Here is a 22,601-nt window from a genome sequence, read left to right on the forward strand (position 1 = left end):
GAGCTTCCGCATGATGGCCATTAAATACAGTGAATTAAACTTGAATCATGATGGTAAGACTCCAACATCAACAGTGCAGGAGGGAGATTTCCAATACATTATATTTATAGCACAATCATAAACAAGTGCATGAAAGTTGCTTTTCTACAAATATCCAAAATGGAAATTTCCCCATTGACTTTCAAGAGCGACTACTGTGAAGATCCAGAATTGTGATTCTGGAATTCACTTTTAAAATAACTAAACACCTGGCTTTATAGATTGATTATCATAAGCACTTTACTGAAGGAGCCATTCCTATCCATTTTCTTATACGTACTTGACCATCACACAAGTGGCAGAACCCACGGATGATCTTCTGTTTGTACAGCTGATCTGCCTTGAGCTCCATACGGCGAATTAGTTGCATTGTGTGGTAGTATTTAAGGCCATCCTCTCTGGTCAGGATGGTTGAAGTTGCAGGACCTTCTTCAAGACGATGCAAGTCACATTTCTATATTTAAAAACAATTCTTTGTGAAAAAAGTCCAAAAGCAGCAATAATTATGACAGAAAACATTAAACAAAGACTTCCCTAAAAATACTAATTATGTGCACAAAACCAGTATATACTGCAGCAGCACTAAATCATTCTGAAGAAAATGGGTAGTGTCAGAACACACAGAAATTGGACTAAAGTGAATTCTGTACTGTACTGGATTGAATCGGTCATCTTAATGCTGATGTCACTGGAATTTGGAAAAAAAAAGATTTACCACGGAGCAAAGCTTTGGCAGAATTATTGGTGAGGACTTGTTTATTTAGGAGACCCAATAACTCATGGATTTTTAAATGCATTAGAATTATATGCTAAGATATCTATTCACCTGTTTTTTTCTTCATGAAATATGTGGAGGGTGAGGTGAAAGGCACACACAGGCATCTGACGTGAGTCGATTGGGAATGTGCCAAAATGATCAAAAATGCCAGCAAATCATTTCCATCTCTCCAGATGGGTGTTTATCCTCATTTTCCAATTTTTTTTATTTGCTCACTTGCTCTCCCCAATGTAGTTTCACAATGTGTGGTAGTGTTCCACAGGCATGGTGGGCTGCCTTGTACTACACTAATTTTCCACACGAGTCTGGATGAAGTAGTATTACGATCCCAGACCAGACCCCAACAGTGGCTAGGATACTGGACTGAAACCACAATATTTTAGTATATTTGAAAGACTGTGAGGAAAGAAAGATTCTGTCCAGGAGTGATTGCATGAAGAATAGGGCTTGGTTATTTTTAAAACAAAACTTTTATATATCTACAATATTAAACTTTTTAAACTTCACACCAAAAAAGAACCGCTTACAATTTACACTTTAAACACTACGACTCAATTTCCCATTAAACAACAAGAAACATACAGGTCTCAATCTATCTTACTGTGGGAGAATTGTGAACTTGGCATCAGGCAGATCAGAATTGGATTTGGATTTGTTTATTGTCACGTGTACGGAGGTACATTGAAAAGTATTTTTCTGCATTGAGATAAAACAAATCATTCAACTCCTCTCTCCAAAGTTTCTCCACCAACTGCCTCTTTAATGCTTTCAAAATGTCTCTCTGCCTTCCTTGGCTCCACCCAGCAATTACCTTACCTCCCCAAGCTGGAAAAAAAATATTTCTGCAGGCTGCAAAGTACTTTAATTCCCCAGTCAAACCACAGTAAATCAACCTAGACTGAAAAACACATTCTTCACCTCCAGGGACCCGGGTTCGATTCCCTGCTTGGGTCTGTGCTGAGTCTGCACGTTCTCCCCATGTCTGCGTAGGTTTCCTCCTGGTGCTCTGGTTTCCTCCCACAAGTCCCCAAAGACGTGCTGTTATGTGAACTGGCCATTCTGAATTTTCCTTCTGTGTACCCGATCAGGTGCCGTAGTGTGGCAACTAGGGGCTTTTCACAGTAACTTCATTGCAGTGTTAATGTAAGCCTACTTGTGGCACTAATAAAGATTATTATTATGGCTGCTAAAACACACAGGCCCTGAAAACAGAATTATTTTAAAAAAAAAGACTTCGGATCCTGGCCCTGAGTCACTGTCTGTGTGGAGTTTGCACATTCTCCCTGTGTCTGCATGGGCTTCATCCCCACCACCCAAAGATGTGCAGGATAGGTGGATTGGCCGCACTAAATTGCCCCTTAATTGGAGAAAAATAATTAGGTATTCTAAATTTATTTAAAAAAACATTGCAGTCAAACACACTAACCCCAGGGAGTAACCCTTAAATTGCCCAACACTTAGAACCCAATAGTCTTAAAGTGTTTCAGTTATTCAGGCTATTTCGAATGGAGGCACAGGAAAAATTATGTGATATATTTGATAATTTCAGTCAGTGCTTAAACCGTTTAACTATTACAAATCAGCATTCATACTATATACTCGGCAAGGAATAAAATTAGAATTGTTTGAAAATACTTATTAAAGAAAATTGATGAGAGGCAATCACAAGCTTTCTCTTCGTGTTGTCGGTTTTTACTAACACCATCCCCCACAAAATGCAAAAGAAACTTACAGCACAAAACAACCAATTTGAGCTTCAACTAATTAATAATTCTGCAAAATCTTACTGGGGCACAATCCCTCTTGAGGTAATGCTCAAACATAATATGTGGAGGTGATAGTTGTGGGAAGAGACAGCAGTTCCAACCAATTCATTTCTATACTTCTGCAAGGTTAATATGAACATACACTGCATATGGCAGACATTTTTGTGAGATAATGTTTCCTTGATTGAAAAATCTTGCAGAATTTTTGGAAAATGAATGAGTAAATTTGGAATACGCCATATAAAATTATTTAAAAAAAAATTAAAGTAGCAATTTAATCCTGACAGTACTAGCTCGGAGTCACTGACATGTTCATTTTACATCACATTGTGTACGCTGGCTTTCAAATTTGCTTTCTCTAATTTATTCAAATAAGGCTTTATTCAAAGCAGAATTCATATTTTATAAATAATTCCGGTTAATGGTCGTTAACAAAAAATTTACCTTAATATCAAATGATGCTTCAGATGCAAAGTCAGCATAATTGCGAGATCCCACCAGAACTTTGGCTGGCTGTAAGAAACAAAATACAGAAATCTAAATGCCCAATGATAAATAACAGTAATATGTGCTGTACTGTTCTAAAATTCTAAAAGTAATAAATATGGCGAAGTGCACGAGCATGTTAGAATGAACTAGCATCCACAGATGGGTAAATCAGCAGTCTTGCATTCCTAACAAGACCACTGGTGAATGGAACAGCAGTTTATTACAGTGTAATGTCATTATCTTCAATTTACACTGAATATAAAAGTGTTTTATCAGAATCATTACCCATATGAGGAATTACTTCCTCATGGGTGGCACAGTGATACAGTGGTTAGCACTGCTGCCTCATAGTGCCAGGGACCCGGGTTCAATTCCAGCATGGGGTCACTATCTGTTTGTGGAATTTGTACGTTCTCCCCATGTCTGTGTGCGTTTCCTCCGGGTGTTCTGGTATACTCCCATAATCCAAAGACGTGCAGGTTAGGTGGATTGGCCATGCTAAATTGCCCCTTAAGTGTTCAAAAAAGATGTGGTTAGGTTAGGTGAAGGGGTTCTTGGGATAGGGTGTGGGAATGAGCTTGGGTGGAGTATTCTTTCCGAGGGTTGGTGCAGACTTCAAGGGCCGAATTACCTCCTTTTGCACTGTAGGAGTCGAGGAAATGTCTATGAAACTGTTATTAGACAAGTGAACAGGACACAAAAAGTTCCTCAACGCAGAATGATAAATGATTGGTCAGCTTGCTTCTTGTGGTGCTGAATCAATTAAGAGTGTTGGCCTGGACACATCAGAACATTCCCTGCTCTGCGACAAAAGATACTACATGAACCATCAGAACGAACGTAGCCTTTGGTTTTAACCTGTTTGCATGGCACATCCCTCGGTACTGCACCAAAACCTCAGCCCAGATTATGTGCTCAAGCCCCAGCATGAGATTGGGATTCACATATAGACATAGTACATAGAACATACAGTGCAGAAGGAGGCCATTCGGCCCATCGAGTCTGCACCAACCCACTTAAGCCCTCACTTCTACCCTATCCCTGTAACCCAATAACCCCATTTAACCTTTTTTGGACACCAAGGGCAATTTAGCATGGCCAATCCACCTAACCTGCACGTCTCTGGACTGCGGGAGGAAACTGGAGCACCCCGATGAAACCCAGACATGGGGAGAATGTGCAGACTCTGCACAGACAGTGACCCAGCAGGGAATCGAACCTGGGACCCTGGCGCTGTACTAACCACGTGTGCTATCATGCTGTCATAATTACATATTTTTGAACGTTTAATAATTTTGAAACCTAGAATTGTAATCTCTGCTTCAGAAATGCTCAAGAAGCATGCGGGTTTCTTGCGCGAACTCAGGTGCCCACTATTCAGGGGCTGTTTAGCACAGGGCTAAATCGCTGGCTTTGAAAGCAGGCCAAGCAGGCCAGCAGCACGGTTCGATTCCTGTAACAGCCTCCCCGAACAGGTGCTGGAATGTGGCGACTAGGGGCTTTTCACAGTAACTTCGTTTGAAGCCTACTCGTGACAATAAGCGATTTTCATTTTCATTTCATTGACTTGGTGTGCTCATGCTGTGACATGAAAGACGATAGCACTACTGGTAAGAATCTGTCAAACGTGTAGATACACGTCAGTTTTAAATTCTAACATCAAGCTCAAGTTATCCCTTGAGCAGCAAATATTCTAATGAAACAACTTGTCGAAAGAATGCCGAGTCACAACTTCAGTTCTTCCTGTCTCTTAAGCACTTTCAGAGAGAACACAGTACTTTTTTGAAGAATAGTCACTGAAGGTAGATAAAGCGACAGCCAGTTCGAGCACTGCACGGTCCCAAACAACATCTGCTTTTAGGTAAAATCAAAACATTGCAGATGCTGGAAATCTGAAATAAAAACAGAGCGGAAACACTCAGCAGGTCCAGCAGAATTAAACAAAGTTAACATTTCAAATTAAATAGGACTCTGTTCTGAAGAGTCATGTTCAACTCAAAATGTTAAACTCTGTTTCTCTCTCCACAGATGTTGCCAGACCTGCTGAGCATTCCCAGAATTTGTGTTTATTCCTGTTTTTAGGTGTTGATTGAGGGATGAATATTGGTCAGGGCATCAAGGAGAACACATTCCTTTTGAAATTGTTTTGACTTGCTCCAGAGGTGTCCTGAACCCACAGCCTTCAGATTCAGGGGTGAAAATGCTACCAACTGAGCCACAACCTGATGGCATCGAAATTCCTATCCCTGCTTTGGAGTTCTTTTTATCTTGGCCAAAATAGTTGAACATGCGAGGTCAGTGTTGATAGTAGAACAAATTACTCTAAAATCAAAATTACAGGAAGAGAATTTGGACTTTCCATCATAAAACTGGCAAAGTAAAATTGGAACAAAAGTCAGATGAATTGCAGCAGTTACGATCTTGCGTTTGAGGCTAATAGCCTACATCACTGGCAATAAATACTGTGTATGTGATCCAATGCAAAGTAACCCCAATATAAAAATACTTAATTCTTTAATTGTCACAACATTGTCATCCAGGACACTATAAATGGAACTATGGTGCTTACAGGTTAAAAAGAAAAAGAAATTTAAAAGAACATAAATGTTATATGGGTTCCAATGACAATGGCCAGAAATTAGTCACGTCCACTTCTGTGGCAGTCCAATTTTACACACAAATGTTGGATTAAAATAAAGCTGCTCAAGCTGAAACTGTACTAATACGGGGCGCAATTCTCCGAGCCCCGCGCCGGGCCGTAGAATCCACTGGTAAAATAACTGGTGTGTTAAAAAATGTTTCATGTCACATGCTAGCGTATTTACGATTCATTATCAAATCCCAAGGTTATATAGCCAGACACAACCTCAAACATGTATTTAATTAAGCCACAACACCACAGAAATCACTTGAATTCTGGTCTGACAATTTTCTATAATCGGGTGTTGGGTGAGTGTTAAAAGTTGAAAAGAATTTAGGCCCAGATGTTAATCAACTCGAAGACGGGTTCCTGCTTTGGAACATTCTCCAGAATTACTTTGCGATTTACCTCTTTTGTGTGTTCAATTTGCCATTTATATTTGGTCTGCAATGTTCTATTGGGGCTAGTATTAAATGACGATTACCACTGCAAATGCATTTGAATGTTACTGCTAATATAAAAGGAATACTTTAAAAAAAATTTAAAACAGTTTTGGAAAAAAATCCACAGATTCCCCCTCGCTCTTTGGCCAAGTGGGAGCACAGTCAAAAAGACGGGAGCTGACTCAAAAGCTTCAAATTCTCTGTAATAATGAATCATTTAGAAGCATTACTGTTTTAGTATTATTTAAATGGTCACAATTAGGTTCTGATAAGAATACTGGGCTCCCATTACCAGCAGAACAGCCTTGAAAATCATGCAGGCCTTAAGTGATCCAAGGTCACCCTCGAACACCAAACTATATATGTGTGTATATATGTTTGGCCACTACATGCCTAGCATTCCACAAATACAATGTACCACAGCCTCAGTCATGTGTACAAAACACGGCTGCTAAAATTAGATCCTGTTGCATCATTGACTTTGAACCCAAATATCCATGCTCAAGGTGGAGAAGGGCAGCGATGCAGAAAACAGCATCTTACCAATTTTTCACTCTTCCCTGTGTTGACATCAACTCCTCCATGTACAGATACTGCAGACACCAGAAGCAAATTAAAACTCGTCTCCACCTATTTCGGAGAAAACAACTCACTGACTATGTGACACTGCCCTATCCAAATCAACCATTTTTGTATCCATTGAGATAGCCATGGAGAGGATAAAATCCTCGGAATAGAAAATGGGATTGAGGCCGGTTTACTTCTGAACTAACAGAATTGTGGGAGCCCTTTGCTTTGAAGTGAGATTTCTGACAATCATTTTATTAACTTTTATTACAGAAAGGAATAGCTATTTCACTCAAGTATCACTCTACCCTGACAGCAAGCTGACAGAACTAATCAATCTCATCAGTCTAGTCTAGAACTGGTCCCATCATTAAGATGACAGGGTCAGGTCGCTCCACACTCCCGAAACTAGCAATAAATGAATTCCTTCGGAGGAGCAATTAGCATTTAAAACAAAAACACTGCACTCTTTTTACACATGCATTTAAAACAGTACCATCAAAGCCTTGTTCTAGAACGAGATGAAATGACCGGTATGTATCATTCAGTAGGAATCTGAACTGATTATCTGGGGTTCAATTCAAGCAAGGAAGTCAGGCATTATTGTAAACCATAATAACATCAAAAAAATGGTTCATAATCATATGAAGTCAGATTTGGTCTTACCTGTTCCCTCCACTAATCATACCCGCACCGATTTGGGAAAGAGGGCAAAAATTGTGCCACTGCTGTATTTTCAGAAAATCAATGCCACGCAAGCATTTAGAAATTGACAGGAACCAGATATATGGCATGGCAAGTCAGCTTACACACTACAAGTTACAGTTCTACAACATGATTTATAATAAGCTACTTCAGAAGACAGAGGACTAGTTTCAGGTTTTTTTTATGCAACTTTGAATTTGAACGCTATGACAGGACACTGAGATGAGCAGAAAAATAAATTGCTGCGAAAGTTGTGGATAGCACATTCAGTGAGAAAGTTGTGGATAGCACATTCAGTGAGGTGATCACATCGCAGGTGCAGTTCGAAAGGGCATGGGTGACCATCAGGCAGAACAGAGGAAGGCAAGGTAGTGCAGGGGTCCCCTGGATACTGCTGGGGGAGATGACTGTACAGGGAAAAGCAGTGGCAACGAACTTCAGGGCACCTTGGGTGTGCTGCACAAGAGGGGAGGAGGAAGAATGTCAGGGCTATTGTTGTTGGGAATTCAATAGTAAGGGGAACAGACAGGTGATCCTGAGGCCACAAAAGAGCTCCAGGATGGCATGTTGCCTCCCTGGTGCCAGGGTCGGGAATGTCACCGAACGGCTGCAGGGCATACTGATGGGGGAGGGCAAACTGACAGATATCGTGGTACACATTGGTACTAACAACATGAGGTCTTGAAGCAGAATTTGGAGAGCTCGGAAGTAGTTTAGAAAACAGGACCCAGAAGGTGATAATCTCTGGATTACTTCCGGTGCCACGTACTGATGAGTATAGAAATAGGAGGTTAGTACAGATGAATGTGCGGCTGGAGAAATGGTGAAAAAGGGTGGGCTTTAGATTTCTGGGACATGGAAATGGTTTTTGGGGATGGTGGAACCTATACATGGCAGACGGTTTGCACCCGAACGAAAATGGGACCAGTGTTCTTTCAGGGACGTTTGGTCGTGCTGTTGGGGAGGATTTAAACTAACTTGGCAGGGGGCTGGGATCCTGAGAGAAGATTCAGCAAGGATCGATGCACAGGCAAAATTAGGAGACATCAAGTTAGTCAGGAAGGCATAGAATGTCTAGTCCAGTTAAGTTACAAGGCAGTTTTGGCAAGACTGGATGGTATTTATTTTAATGCAAGGAGCCTGACCAACAAGGCAGATGAATTGATGGCACAAATCAAAACAGGGGGGTATGATGTTATTGCTGACACTGAAACATGGTTGAGAGGGGGACAGGATTGACTGCTCAATATTCCAGGATTCAGGATCTTCAGGCTGGGGAAGGAAGTAACAGAGGAAGGGATGTAGCAATTCTGATCAGGGAATCAATTACAACAGTAAGGAGGGACAACATCTTAGAAGGTTCTTCGACCAAATCCATATGGGCAAAACTTAAAAACCAAAAGGGAGCAATCACATTGCTGGGACTGTTCTATAGACCCTCTAACAGTCTTGCGAAATAGAAGAGCAGATATGTAGGCAAATTTCAGAAAAGTGTAAAAGTAGGAGGGTGGTGATAGTGAGGGATTTCAACTTCCCCAACATTAACTGAGGTAGCCATAGTGTAAAAGGTTGAAGTGGAATGGAATTCTTAAAATGCATCGAGAAAACGTTTTAAGCCAGTACATAGGTTTTAGGAGAAGGGGCGGTCCTGAACTTCGGTAACAAAGCTGGGCAAGTTGTTGAAGCATCAGTGGGAGAGCATTTGGAAGACAGTGATCATAACTCCGTTAGATTCAAGATCATTATGGAAAAGGACAAAAATGGGCCTGAGATCAATCGATGCTGGGGGAAGGCTGTGTTAATAAGATCAGATACGATTTGGCTAGAGTGGACTGGGAGTGGACACTTTTAGGTCAATCTGTGACAGAACAGTGGCACACATTCAAGAAGGAAATAGGAAGAATATAGGCTACCATGTTCCAATCAAGAAAAAGGATAGGTCCAACAAATCCAGTAAATTCTGGATATCGAGGGATATACAGCTTTGGATAAGGAGAAAAATGGAGGCATATGGCAGATATGGAGGGCTCAAAACAGCAGAAACCCTAAAGGTGTATAGAATATGCAAAAGGGAGTTTAGAAAGTAAATTAGGAGAGCAAAAAGGGGACATGAAAAGATACAGACAGGTAAAATAAAGGAAAATCCCAAGGTGTTTTACAAGTACATTAAGGATAAAAGGATAACTAGGAAAAGAGTAGGTAGGGTCCATTAAGGACCACAGTGATAATTTGGGTGTATGACCGGAGGGTGTAGGTAAGGTATTAAATAAATACTTCGCGCCAGTCTTCACTCATGAAGGGAGGGGTATAGGTCCAGAAATCTGGAGGAAGGACTGTGATAAATTTAAGAGATTTACGTCAGTAGAGAGGAGGCTCTGAGTGGTCTTGCAGGCTTAAAAGTGGACAGGTCTCCAGGGCCAGATTAAATGCATCCAAGGCTGTTGAGTGAGGCAAGGAAGGAAATAACAGGGGCGCTGGCAATAATTTTCAATTCCTCTCTGGCCACAGGAGGTGCCAGAGGACTGGGGTATAGACAATGTAGTACCATTATTCAAGAAGGGAGGAAGTGATAAACCAGAAAACTACAGCCCAGTCAGCCTAACCTCAGAGGTGGGGAAATTATTGGAAGCATTTCTGAGAGACATAATTAATCTGCATTTGGAGAGGCAGGGATTAATCAAGAATAGTCAGCATGGTTTTGTTAAGGGCAGGTCCTGTCTAATCAACTTGATTGAACTTTTTGAAAAGGTAACCAGGTATATAGATGGGGGAAATGCATTTGAGGTAGTCTACCTGAACTTCAGCAGTTCTGGAATCCACGTTACAGGAGGGTTGTGAAAGCACTGGAAAGGGGGCAGAGGAGATTTAACAGGAGAGTTTTAGTGACATTGCATAGACTGCAGTTGATTTCCTTAGAGTAGAGGAGACTGACGGGGGACATGATTGAAATGCATACAATTATGACGGGCATAGATCAAGTAGACAAGAAGAAACATTTCCCTCGAGTGGAAGGGTCAATGACCGGGGTCATAGATTTAAGGTAAGGGGCAGGAGATTTTGAGGGGTTGTGAGGAAAAACCTTTTCACTCAGAGGGTGGTGGGGGTGGTGGGAGCCTGGAACTCGCTGCCTTAAAGGGTGGTGGAGGCAGAGATCTCATAACATTTAAGAAGTATTTAGATGTGCACTTGCGATGCCAAGGCATGCAAGGCTGTAGGTCAAGTGCTGGAAAATTGGATTAGAATAGTTAGATGGTTGTTTTTAACCGGCGCAGACGCGATGGACCAAAGGGCCTTTTCTATGCAGCAGACCTCTATGGCTCTAAGGATAATCTTAATCCTAAACACTTATCTATGCTTCTAACCCTGGGTAAAAAGCACTGTATAGATGTAGCTCAGTTAGTATGGTGCTGAACCCTACCAGAGAACATCTGAATAATAGAATTGTGGAAAAATATTACACGGAAAGCTAAGAAAAACTGAAAGCCAAGCCTCAATATAATAGATTCTAGATGACTGGGAGCTCTAACACATTGCATTGCCACAGGGGCCTGTTGAAGGGGATAGTTAATTCCATTTACTTGGCCCCATGATCGTGCCATGTGCTAAATTTAAATGTAACTTAGGGATAGCCTGTCACCTTCCGCTATAATGCTGCAATCTACCCCCCTCTCAACAACCCCACCCCTACTCCCCCCCCCCCCCACACCCCGCCCCCCCCCCCACCCCCCCCCCCCCCCCCCCCCGCCCCCACCATACATGCAGTAAATCTAGCAGGGCAACAGTAGGGCTGATGAGGAGGCTTGGCTAACTCAGTTTTACAATTCAACCAAATTTTTGTTCTGCATCAGAACTCATGCAGTTAAACAAAGGGAGCACAATCTCAAAATTCACTGATGCCAGGCAAAATCAAGAGGGGTGATGCCGACCAAACATCAGAACTGTGAATGACGTCAGGAAGATCAAGGCAGGGGGACTTCCGGTGGCGGCTATGAGGGAGTAAGTCGCACATTTGGTGGCTCCCGCTCTGGCCGGACTTTTGGACCTTTTCCCACGACTTTCTTGCTGTTTTGAGCACTGGCTTTGAAGGCGCAGACAATTTGGCACTGGACCCACACATTGCTGTATGGAACGAAGGACCCCAAGGGATCGAAAAGGAAGAAATAAGAAGATAAGCAAGGGCTGGGTGGAGGTTGTGGCTGAAGACAATATGGGTGATGTTCGGACCCCTGCTGCGATGGCCCAACCATCAATAGAGGAGCTAATGCAGATCATCCAAGAGGGCTTTGCTAGGCAGAAGCGGGACTGTCTTGAGCCGATAAAGGAGTCGATCGATCGGCTGGAGCGCAGGCTGGATGCCCAGGATTGGACGATTCAGAAGCTGGAGAAAGCGCTGGCGGACCAGGAGGAGCACCAAACGGTGGTTGAGCTGGAGGTGGGGATGCTGAAAGATCACCAATAAAGGCTGCTGGAGAAGGTAGAAGACCGGGAGAACAGAGCTCGCCGGCAGAACTTAATAATTGTCGGTCTCCCGGAGGGGGCTGAGGGGTCTGATGCTGGCGCATTTGTGGCAAGTATGTTTCAGAAGCTTCTGGGGGAGGGGGCTTTTCCCCGACTGTTGGAGGTGGACAGGGCGTACAGAGCGATGGTGAGGAAGCTGCGGCCGAGGGACCCCCCAAGAGCAATGGTGGTCCGGTTCCACAGGTTTTTGGACAAGGAGTGCGTTCTCCAGTGGGCCAAGCGTACGCGGAGCTGCAAATGGGACAATAGCATTTTGCGTGTTTATCAGGATTTGAGCGTGGAGGTGGCCAGAAGGAGGGCAGGCTTCAATCAAGTTAAGGTGATCGTGTTCAAGAAGGTGGTGAAATTTGGGCTGCTATACCCGGCGCGTCTTTGGGTTACGCACGAGGACCAGCACCATTATTTTGTGTAGCCCGAAGACTCGATGGACTTTGCCAAGAAGAAAGGGCTGGTGTTGAACTAAGAACTTTTTTGTTTAAAGTTGTAACTTTTTTGAGTGATGTCTATACGTTTTGATTGTCGTTTCTCTTCTGCATGTGAGTTTGGTTGAAGAAGGGGGAAGTAAAAGTTATTTGGTTTCTATGGATTTTCGGTGTTTTGGTGGGGGTGGATGGTGGGGAGTTTTACTTATTATTACTTTGATTTGCACAATTGGGGATTTTCTTTGTGGGTTTTTCGTTTTGAGTTGGCTCTTATGGTAATTGGGCGATTGTTTGGGGTCGGTTTGATGAGGGAAGTGGTTTTGATTGGGCGGGGGGGGGTGGGGAGGGGGGGAACAATAGGTGGGAGACTTCTTGGCGTCAGAGGCGAGGGCCACCAGGCTAGCTGGGTGAGCTAGTCTATGGAAGCACAGTGGGGGGTGTGCATTTCATTAATATATGACAGGGGTTAGGTTACAAAGTGGTGTTGCTTGGGGGCGGGGGGGTGGAGTTACTCCGCTGATGAGGGAGGGACTTAGGTTTTGGGACAGAGAGGTCAGGGGTGGGGCCAGGAGGCGGGCCGATGGAGGCGCGGCGCATGTGTTGGAGGCGGGCCCAGGAAAGGGGATGGCTGATCGGCGTGCGGGGGGGGGGGGGGGGGGGGGGGCACGGTGCCCCCCAACTAGGCTGATCACCTGGAATGTCAGAGGGTTGAATGGGTGCATCTGAGGGCTCTGAAGGAGGACGTGGTAAAGTTACAGGAGACACATCTGAAAGTGGCGGATCAAGTCAGGCTAAGGAAGGGTTGGATCGGTCAGGTCTTTCACTCGGGGCTGGACACCAAGACTAGGGGGGTGGCAATTTTGATCAACAAGCGGGTGCAATTTCAAGTGAGTAGTATAGTCTCGGTCGGGGGAGTGGGGGGGCCGTTATGTCATCGTTAGCAGTAAGCTGGAGGGGAGGAAGGTAGTCTTCGTTAACATGTACGCGCCAAACTGGGACAATGTGGAATTCATAAAGAGAGTGCTGGGGAAGATACCCGACCTGGACTCGCACAAGCTGGTTATGGGAGGGGATTTTAATACAGTCATCGACCCCGGCCTGGACCAGTCGTGTTCAATAACGGGGAGGGTACCAGCAATGGCAAAGGAACTGATAGGGTTTGTAGAACAGATGGGGGGTCCGACCCATGGAGGTTTAGGCAGCCGATGGGGAAGGAGTTTTCTTTTTATTCTCAAGTTCACAAGATTTATTCCGGATAGACTTTTCATTTTGAGCAGGGATTTACTAGTGGGGGTGGTGGAATCGGGGTACTCGGCCATCACTATTTCGGATCATGCACCACATTGGGTGGAACTGCAGGTTAGTGAGGAGGGCTTCCTGCGCCTGCAATGGAGATTGGACTTGGGCTTGTTGGCAGACGAGGCGGTGCGTGAGAGAGAAACGAAGTGCCTGCAGAACGACCTGCAGGTTAATGACATGGGGGAAGTCTCAGCAGCGGTGGTCTGGGAGGCGCTGAAGGCAGTGGTGAGAGGGGGGCTGATTTCGATCCGGGCTCATGGGGCCAGGACGGGTAGGGCAGAAACGGACCGACTGGTTAAGGAGATCTTGCAGATAGACAGGAGGTATGCAGTGACCCCGGGGTAGAGCTCTTAAGGGAACCTCACAGCCTGCAGGCGGAGCTCAGGGTACTGTCCACAGGTAAGGCAGTGGAACAGCTTAGGAAGGCGAGGGGTGCGTTTTACCAACATGGGGAGAAAGCCAGCAGAATGCTGGCACAGCAGCTTAAGAAGAGGGAGGCGGCCAGGGAATTTGAGAGGGTGGTTGATGGGGATTGGAATTTGGTAGGGGACTTGGCAGGGCTAAACAGGGCGTTCAGGGACTTTTACAGTAGGCTCTATTGCTCAGAACCCCCCCACGGGGCCGGAGGGGATGAGACGCTTTTTGGACGGACTGACATTCCCAAGGGCGGGTAGGGAACTGGTAAATGCGCTGGGGACCCCGATTAGTGCCGAAGAAATAGTTGAGGGCTTGAAGGCAATGCAGTCGGGTAAAGCCCCGGGGCTGGACGGGTATCCAGTGGAATTCTATAAGACGTTCTCGGGGATTTTAGGGCTGTTGCTGGTCAAGGTTTTCAATGAGGCAAGGGATAGAGGGGTGCTGTCCCCGACGATGTCACAGGCCACTATTTTGTTGTTATTGAAGCAGGACAAGAACCCGGAGCTATGCGGGTCACTTAGGCCGATCTCACTGCTTAATGTGGACGCCAAGTTGCTGGCCAAAGTTTTGGCCTCCAGGATTGAAGATTGTGTGCCGGATGTGATTATGGAGGATCCATCCGGGTTTGTCAAGGGCAGGCAGTTGGTGGCCAATACAAGAAAGCTGTTCAATGTGATTATGATGGCCCCGGAGAGTAGGGAGGTTGAAGTTGTTGTGGCAATGGATGCGGAAAAGGCCTTTGACTGGGTGGAGTGGGACTATTTATGGGAGGTGCTGGGCCAATTTGGGTTCGGTAGGGACTTTATCGACTGGGTCAGGCTGTTGTACCAGGCCCCTGAGGCTAGTGTAAGGACGAATAGGACAACCACGGACTACTTAAGACTGTACCGGGGGGACAAGACAGGGGTGTTCCCTCTTCCCACTGCTGCTTGCATTAGCTGTAGAGCCGCTGGCAATTGCTCGGAGGAAGATCAAGGCACGTTTACCAGATACTCGATGTATCTTTGTGTGGAGAATTGCGAGGCCGTAGTTTCTGGAAGGAAGGTAAGGAAAGGGAGCGAACCCTCAATGGAACAATGCTGAAGGGTTTGAGGTTTGAATTAATTCCAGCAAGTATGAGTGTTGGCAGAAAAACTATTCAAAACAGCAGCATTGGGTTTCCCGTTTTGGGACAAAGCGAACAAGAGTACTGAAACTTGTGCAAAGGTTTAGTTAAGCCATATTTAGCACATAATGTAAGGACATCAAATGGGCAGGACACCAGCACCAAGTCAGGAGTAGCATTTGTATAAAGTAGAAAACATTGCAAATGTTTCTGCCTTGAGAGTTCTTTAAGATTCAAAGGGAGGAGAAACATTCTGTTCATTTAACTATTGACCAAGTGACAACCCTGCCGACGAGACTTTACACAGAGACAATGCAGAGAACTGGAAAGCAGTGGGAGAAAGGGTTTCCCCCATTTGGAATATATACCTACAGTAGAAATTTTTCACAAATATAAATGCAGAAAATAAGCCATGTGGAATATGTTCATAAGCTCCGGACAAAGTGACTACCCACAGTTGTAGTCACCACTGAAGAGAGCAGTACTGCCCTGCAGAGTTTAACAGTTACAAGAGTTTTGATTTATCAAACCTCCAGAACATTTTTAAAGAGGCAGATCTATGAGAAAAGTCACTGCCCAATATTTTGCTCACTTGGCTTTACAACAGTGCTACACTTTTCATCTGATTCACAACTTCACTGCCAGCATCATTTTGAGAAAATGATGTGTACTGCAGGGTATTTACAGAATAGAAACAGGCCAGGCCATGCAACAAGTCCAAGCTGGTTATACCTCCACATGATCGTGTTCTCACCCTTTCTCGTTTAACCTCAATATATCCTTTTCTTTCTTTCTCCTTCATGTGTTCATCAAGTTTCACCTCAAATATCTCTTTGATTCACCTCAACTACTCTATGTGTTAGAAACTTCCATATTCAAAACCAATCTACATTTGTTTGCACTAAAATATGCAAAATACTGGAATCTGAATCCTGAACAGGGAATGCTGGAAAAATTCAGCAGATCTGACAGCATCTGTAGGGAGAGAAACCAGAGATTTCTTTGCAGCTGCTTTGCGTCTTTCTCACATACTTTCCACCTAACTTTGCATCATTAGGATACATTACACTCGGCCCCGTTATCTGAGTCACTGATATAGACTTAAACTAGCAAGGGTTGAGCACTGGTGTATGAAGTTGTCTGCTAGCTACAGTCCACCACAGTAAGGCACCCAGATTCAATTACGGCCTTGGGTGACTGTCTGTGTGGAGTTTGCATATTCTCCACATGTCTGTGTGGGTTTCCTCCCACATTTCAAAGACATGCAGGTAAATGGATTAGTCATGCTAAAATAGCCCCTTAGCGTCCAAAAATCGTAGATCATAGAATTTACAGTGCAGAAGTAGACTGTTCGGCCCATCAGGTATACAATGGCCCTTCGAAAGAGCACCCCACCTAAGTCCACGCCGTAACAAAGTAACCCCACCCAACCTTTTAAAAGCTAAGGGGCAATTTAGCATGGCCAATCCACCCAACCTGCACATCTTTGGGCTAGGGGAGGAAACCGGAGCACCCGGAGGAAACCCATGCAGACACAGGGAGAAAGTACAAACTCCACACAGTCACCCAAGACTGGAATTGAGCCCAGGTCCCTGGCGCTGTGAGGCATCAGTGCTAACCTCAGTGCAGGTTAACTAGGGCCACGGGTGGAATAATGGGCCGAGACATGGTGCTCTTTCAGAAGGTTCGTGCAGACTCAATGGGCGTAATGGCCTCGTTCTGCACTGTAGGTATTTTATGGAACCCAAAATTGATCCCTTTATCCCTACACCATGTCCATTAACTAATCCATGCTCATATGTCTTCCATTCCTACAAGTCCTGGGATAAACATTTAACATTAAAAAAATTAGGTTGGAAAATCCTATTGATGGCCTTCTTCCAAAATTTGAACTATTTTCTTGAACAACGTGGTACCTTTAGCCACAATAAGAGGCCAACCTGGAGTACTTCTTTATGATTGCTGTTACTGCCATAAGGATTGACAGAAATGATGGACAAGCCAGGTACCAACAACTTCCCCATCCTCCTGGAGAGCAATAATATATGGTGTACAGGTTTAAGGAGTTGTGTTGGATCATACAACTATCATGGCATAATTACATAGTAGACTAGGCCTCCCAGCTCCAACATTCAGAGGGCGATACAAAGAGTCTAAATGTCTCCTTGTTAGGAGTGAGCCGAAGGAAAGAGGAGTTTATTTTTCTGAATGTAGAGCATCAACGTTTAGGAATGAAACGAAACGACTGACAATCTCCTAACATGAAGAGAGGCAACGTCAGAAATCTGACTAATAAAATAGTGAGACACACCAGGGGGTAGACAGAGACCCCGTCCCGCCCCAACCCGGGTAACAGGGCCACAGGGCCCCCTCTCTCTCCCAGCTCCGCTGACCTTGATGTTCGGCCTCCGCCACAGTCTCCACAGGAGCCTCCTTCCCTCCAGCTCGAGAGGCCCAGCAAGGTCACCCCGAGCTCTATCCTCGGCCCGGGTACTCGGGCCGCTCCCTCACCCGGCCCCGGTATCCACCCCATTCCCTCCCCCGGCCCCGGTATCCACCCCATTCCCTCCCCCGGCCCCGGTATCCACCCCATTCCCTCCCCCGGTATCCACCCCATTCCCTCCCCCGGCCCCGGTATCCACCCCATTCCCTCCCCCGGCCCCGGCATCCACCCCATTCCCTCCCCCGGCCCCGGCATCCACCCCATTCCCTCCCCCGGCCCCGGCATCCACCCCATTCCCTCCCCCGGCCCCGGCATCCACCCCGCTCCCTCCCCCGGCCCCGGCATCCACCCCATTCCCTCCCCCGGCCCCGGTATCCACCCCATTCCCTCCCCCGGCCCCGGTATCCACCCCATTCCCTCCCCCGGCCCCGGGACTCACGCTGTTCTCTCTCCGGATCAGGCTGCCCAGGAGTCGCAGCATCTTGGTCATTCCCAAAGGAACCGAATGACTGGCCAACCAGCAACCACTCCGGGGTGAGGTGAGGGAAAAGGCGGATGGCCAACCGACAACGTGTCCGGAATGAGGGGAAAGCAGGATGGCCAACCGACAAAGGCTCCGGAGTGACGGGAAGGTGGATGGCCAACCGACAATTGAGGGGAATCTGGGTGGTCGACTGATAACTGCAACGGAGTGAGAGGAAGGTGGATGGCCAATCGGCAACTGCTCCGGAGTGAGAGGAAGTAGGATTGCCAACCGACAACTGCTCTGGAGCAAGAGAAAGGCAGGTGGCTGATGTGACCATCAATTCACAAGACGCGTGATTGGAAGTGAACAGTGGTTTTAATAGTCTTACAACTGAGCCTGCCTGCGACGAGATGAACTGGCAGCAGGCTCACGACTGCAGAGCTTTATACTCCCGGTTGGAGGGAGGAGCCATGGGCAGAGCCAAGGGTGGAGCCCAGTACAAACTCCTCATCTCCCCCTATGGGCAGAGCCGCGCAACGGCTCATACACAGAGCCCACAAGGACACAATACATATAATACAACACAGTGTGAATTACTAGGTTTATAATTCACCACATTCACCCCCTATTAAAAAATCAAGTACGGCGGGGGTGATGGGTCTACAAATTGAGCCGGTTTGGCAGTGGAGTCGTCCTTTGGGATCGGCGAAGCACCGGGGTTGCAGCCTCTTCGGGTGGCTGGGTGGTGACGGTCGGTGAGGATAGTGGACTCCGGGTGTGATTCGGTCTGAGCTTCGTACCCGACTGGTTTGACGGGTGACGGGGAACATCGGAAACCTATAGGCACGGGGGCGTGGTGCACGGGCAGTGAACCTGTAGGTGCAGGGGTACAGGGCGCGGAGGGTTGTGTGGGGTGTAGTGTAAGGGGTACCTCGGCGGTAGTGGTGGTGGAGTTGGATCCTGCAGGCGCCAGGTCCCGAAGGGAGACAGTGTCCTGACGGCCGTCAGGGTATTCGATGAAAGCGTATTGGGTGTTCGAGTTGAGTAGGAGTACTCTTTCTACGAGTGGGTCAGTTTTGTGTGCCCGGACGTGCTTCCGGAGGAGAACCGGGTCCGGTGTCTTCAACCATGCTGGGAGCGAAACCCCCGTGGTAGTGCCCCTAGAAAAAACAAATAGCCATTCATGAGGGGTCTGGTTGGTGGCTGTGCATAGGAAGGACCTAATAGCATGGAGCGCGTCGGGGAGGAACTCTTGCCAATGGGAGGTCGGGAGATTCCTGGACCGGAGGGTCAGTAGGACGGTCATCCAGACCGTCGCGTTCTCCCTCTCCACCTGCCCATTCCCCCTTGGGTTGTAGCTGGTAGTCCTGCTCGAGGCGATGCCCTTGTCGAGCAGGTACTGACGCAGCTCGTCGCTCATAAAGGACGAACCCCTGTCGCTGTGCACGTAGCTGGGGAACCCGAACAGGATGTAGATACTGTGCAGAGCTCTGATGACTGTGTGGGTGGTCATATCGGGGCACGGGATAGCAAAGGGGAAGCGGGAGAACTCGTCGATGACGTTCAGGAAGTACACATTCCGATTGGTCGAGGGGAGTGGCCCTTTGAAATCGATGCTCAGGCTTTCAAAGGGCAAGGATGCCTTTACCAGGTGGGCCCTGTCTGGTCTATAGAAGTGTGGTTTGCACTCCGTGCAGATCGTGCAATCCCTGGTGATGGCTTTTACCTTCTCGGTGGAGAAAGGCTGATTTCGGGCTTTGATGTAGTGGGCGAGCCGGGTGACCCCCGGGTGGCAGAGGTCATTGTGGGTAGCTTTCAGGCGGTCGTCATGCGCGCTGACGCACGTGCCACGGGACAGGGCATCTGGGGGCTCGTTGAGCTTCCCCGGTCGATACATAATATCGTACTTGTAGGTGGAGAGTTCGATCCTCCACCGCAGGATTTTATCATTTTTAATTTTGCCCCTTTGTGAGTTGTCAAACATGAAGGCAACCAATCTTTGGTCGGTGATGCGGGTGAACCTCCTACCTGCGAGGTAGTGCCTCCAGTGTCGTATAGCTTCCACGATGGCTTGTGCTTCCTTTTCGACTGAGGAGTGTTGAAGTTCCGAAGCTGAGAGGGTTCGGGAGAAAAAGGCGACTGGTCTCCCTGCCTGATTTAGAGTGGCTGCGAAAGCGACCTCTGAGGTGTCGCTCGCCACCTGGAAGGGGACGGATTCATCCACCGCCCGCATGGCCGCTTTGGCGATATCCTCCTTGATGCAGGTGAAGGCATGGCGAGCCTCAGCTGACAGAGGAAAGAGTGTGGCCTTAAATAGTGGGTGGGCTTTGTCCGCATACTGAGGGACCCACTGGGCATAAAACGAGAAGAATCCCAGGCACCTTTTGAGGGCCCTGGGACAATGAGGGAGAGGGAGTTGTAAGAGTCTGGGTCGGGGCCCAGGACTCCGTTTTCGTGCACCTGGTCGTGCGGAAAACGCATTTCTCCGTGTTATACGTGAGGTTAAGTTTCTGGGCAGTTTGGAGAAATCGATGGAGGTTAGCGTCGTGGTCCTGCTGATCATGGCCGCAGATGGTGACGTTATCCAAGTATGGAAACGTGGCCCGCAGCTCGTACTGGTCCACCATTCGGTCCATTGTTCGTTGGAACACCGAGACCCCATTCGTGATGCCAAAGGGAACCCGGAGGAAATGGAAGAGGTGGCCATCTGCCTCGAATGCTGTGTAGTGGCGGTCCTCCGGGTGGATTGGGAGCTGGTAGTATGCAGACTTCAGATCCACCGTGGAGAAGATGCGGTACTGGGCGATCTGATTCGCCATGTCTGCAATCCTGGGAAGGGGGTACCATCGAGGAGCGTGAACCGATTAATGGTTTGGCTATAGTCCACTACCATTCGGAATTTTTCCCTGGTCTTGACGACCACCACCTGAGCTCTCCAGGGGCTGTTACTGGCCTCTATGACCCCCTCACTTAGAAGCCTATGGACCTCGGTTCCGATAAACACCCTGTCCTGCAGGCTGTACCGCCTGCTGCGAGTGGCTACGCGTTTGCAGTCTGGAGTGAGGTTAGCAAAGAGTGGAGGGAGGTTGTTTTTTAGCGTCGCTAGACTGCAGATAGTCAGTGGAGGTAGGGGCCCGCCGAAGCTGAGTGTGAGGCTTTTGAGGTTGCACTGGAAGTCGAGTCCCAGTAAGAGTGGGGCGCAGAGTTTGGGAAGTAAGTACGGCTGGAAGTTCGAGTAGCTGGCGCCCTGAATCATTAGGGTCACAATGGTGCGCCCTCGGAGGTGAACAGAGTGTGAGCCCGAAGCGAGGGAGATAGTTTGCCGTGCAGGGAAAATAGGGAGCGAACAGCGTCTTATCAGATCAGGGTGTACAAAGCTCTCGGTGCTCCCGGAGTCGAAGAGGCACGGTGTCCTGTACCCGTTGATTTGAACGGTCATCATAGAATTGCGGAGGTGTTTCGGAAGCAACTGGTCCAACGTGACCACGCTGAGTTGCGGGTAGCCGGCAGCTCGATCAGCTGTGCTAGAGTGGCCCCGTGATGACTGTCCACTGAGTTCGTAGTCTTCGAGGTGAGTTTCAGAGGTTGAAGAGGATGGATCTTAAGATGGCCGCCCCCGTGGATCGCACGTGGCGGGCGGCGAGGAAGATGGCATCCAAGATGGCGGCCCCCATGAGTAACACGTGGCCGGCCGCGTGGAGGAGGGTTGCCAAGATGGCGGCCTTCATGAGTCGCAAGTGTCAGGTGGGGGCGGAGTCGGCATACAGGCTGCAGCATTTCGGGGCCTGCGGGCCTGCGAGTGCTCTGGGCTGCGGGGGAGTTTGGAGTAGGAGTTTTCTTCGCCAGGCAGACCCGGGCATAATGTCCTTTGCAACCGCAGCTGCTGCAGGTCGCGTTGCAGGCCGGGCAGTGCTGCCATGGGTGTTGGGGCTGCCCACAGAAATGGCACGCTGGAGCTGCGTAGTGGGTGGGTGGCCGCGTGGCGCAGGCCTGGGGCAGTCGCTGGCTGGGGGCCCATGATGGGGTCGCTTGGTCCACGGGGAACGAGGTGATGCTGCGGAACGAGACCTCCATGGTTGTAGCTAACTCTACAGTGTCCTCCAAGTTCTGGGCCCCTTTCTCAAGCAATCGCTGGCGCACATAGTTGGACCTGAGCCCTGCCATGTATACATCTTGGACAGCGAGCTCCATATATTGGGCGGCTGATACAGCTTGATAATTGCAGTCCTGAGCTAAAGCTTTTAAATCGCGCAGGAATTCGTCCAGCGACTCCGCGGGGCGCTGGCGGCGGGTCGTAAAAATGTGGCGCGCGTAGACCTCGTTGATGGGCCTCACGTACATTCAATCGAGCATGGCCAGGGCCTCCATATACGAGGTAGTACTGTTAAGTTGAGTAGAGATGCGATGGCTCACCCTTGCGTGCAGTAGGCTGAGCTTCTGCTCCTCCGTAGTTTCTGAAGTGCTTGATTCAGCCATATAGGCCTTGAAACATCTGACCCAGTG

General features: G+C 47.5%; 1 protein-coding gene across 2 annotated transcripts in view; it reads right to left on the reverse strand.

Moving 5' to 3' along the window:
* LOC119969208 (pyruvate dehydrogenase E1 component subunit alpha, mitochondrial-like) overlaps window positions 1–18,259 on the reverse strand; it is a 29,346-nt gene extending 11,087 nt beyond the window's left edge. The window contains exons 1-4 of one of the 2 annotated variants that reach the window (XM_038802507.1): window positions 18,072–18,154; window positions 6,700–6,786; window positions 3,028–3,096; window positions 320–493 (exon numbers count right to left, since the gene is read on the reverse strand). In XM_038802507.1, the coding sequence (XP_038658435.1) occupies window positions 320–493; window positions 3,028–3,096; window positions 6,700–6,786; window positions 18,072–18,122 (381 nt within the window). In that variant the 5' untranslated portion in view covers window positions 18,123–18,154. Of the gene's footprint in view, window positions 1–319; window positions 494–3,027; window positions 3,097–6,699; window positions 6,787–18,071 lie in introns of both variants that reach the window. The other variant, XM_038802508.1, reaches the window with a different exon arrangement.
* Window positions 18,260–22,601: the final 4,342 nt, after the last annotated feature.

This window comes from Scyliorhinus canicula, chromosome 7, assembly GCF_902713615.1.
Source record: "Scyliorhinus canicula chromosome 7, sScyCan1.1, whole genome shotgun sequence".
Lineage (NCBI taxonomy): Eukaryota > Metazoa > Chordata > Chondrichthyes > Carcharhiniformes > Scyliorhinidae > Scyliorhinus > Scyliorhinus canicula.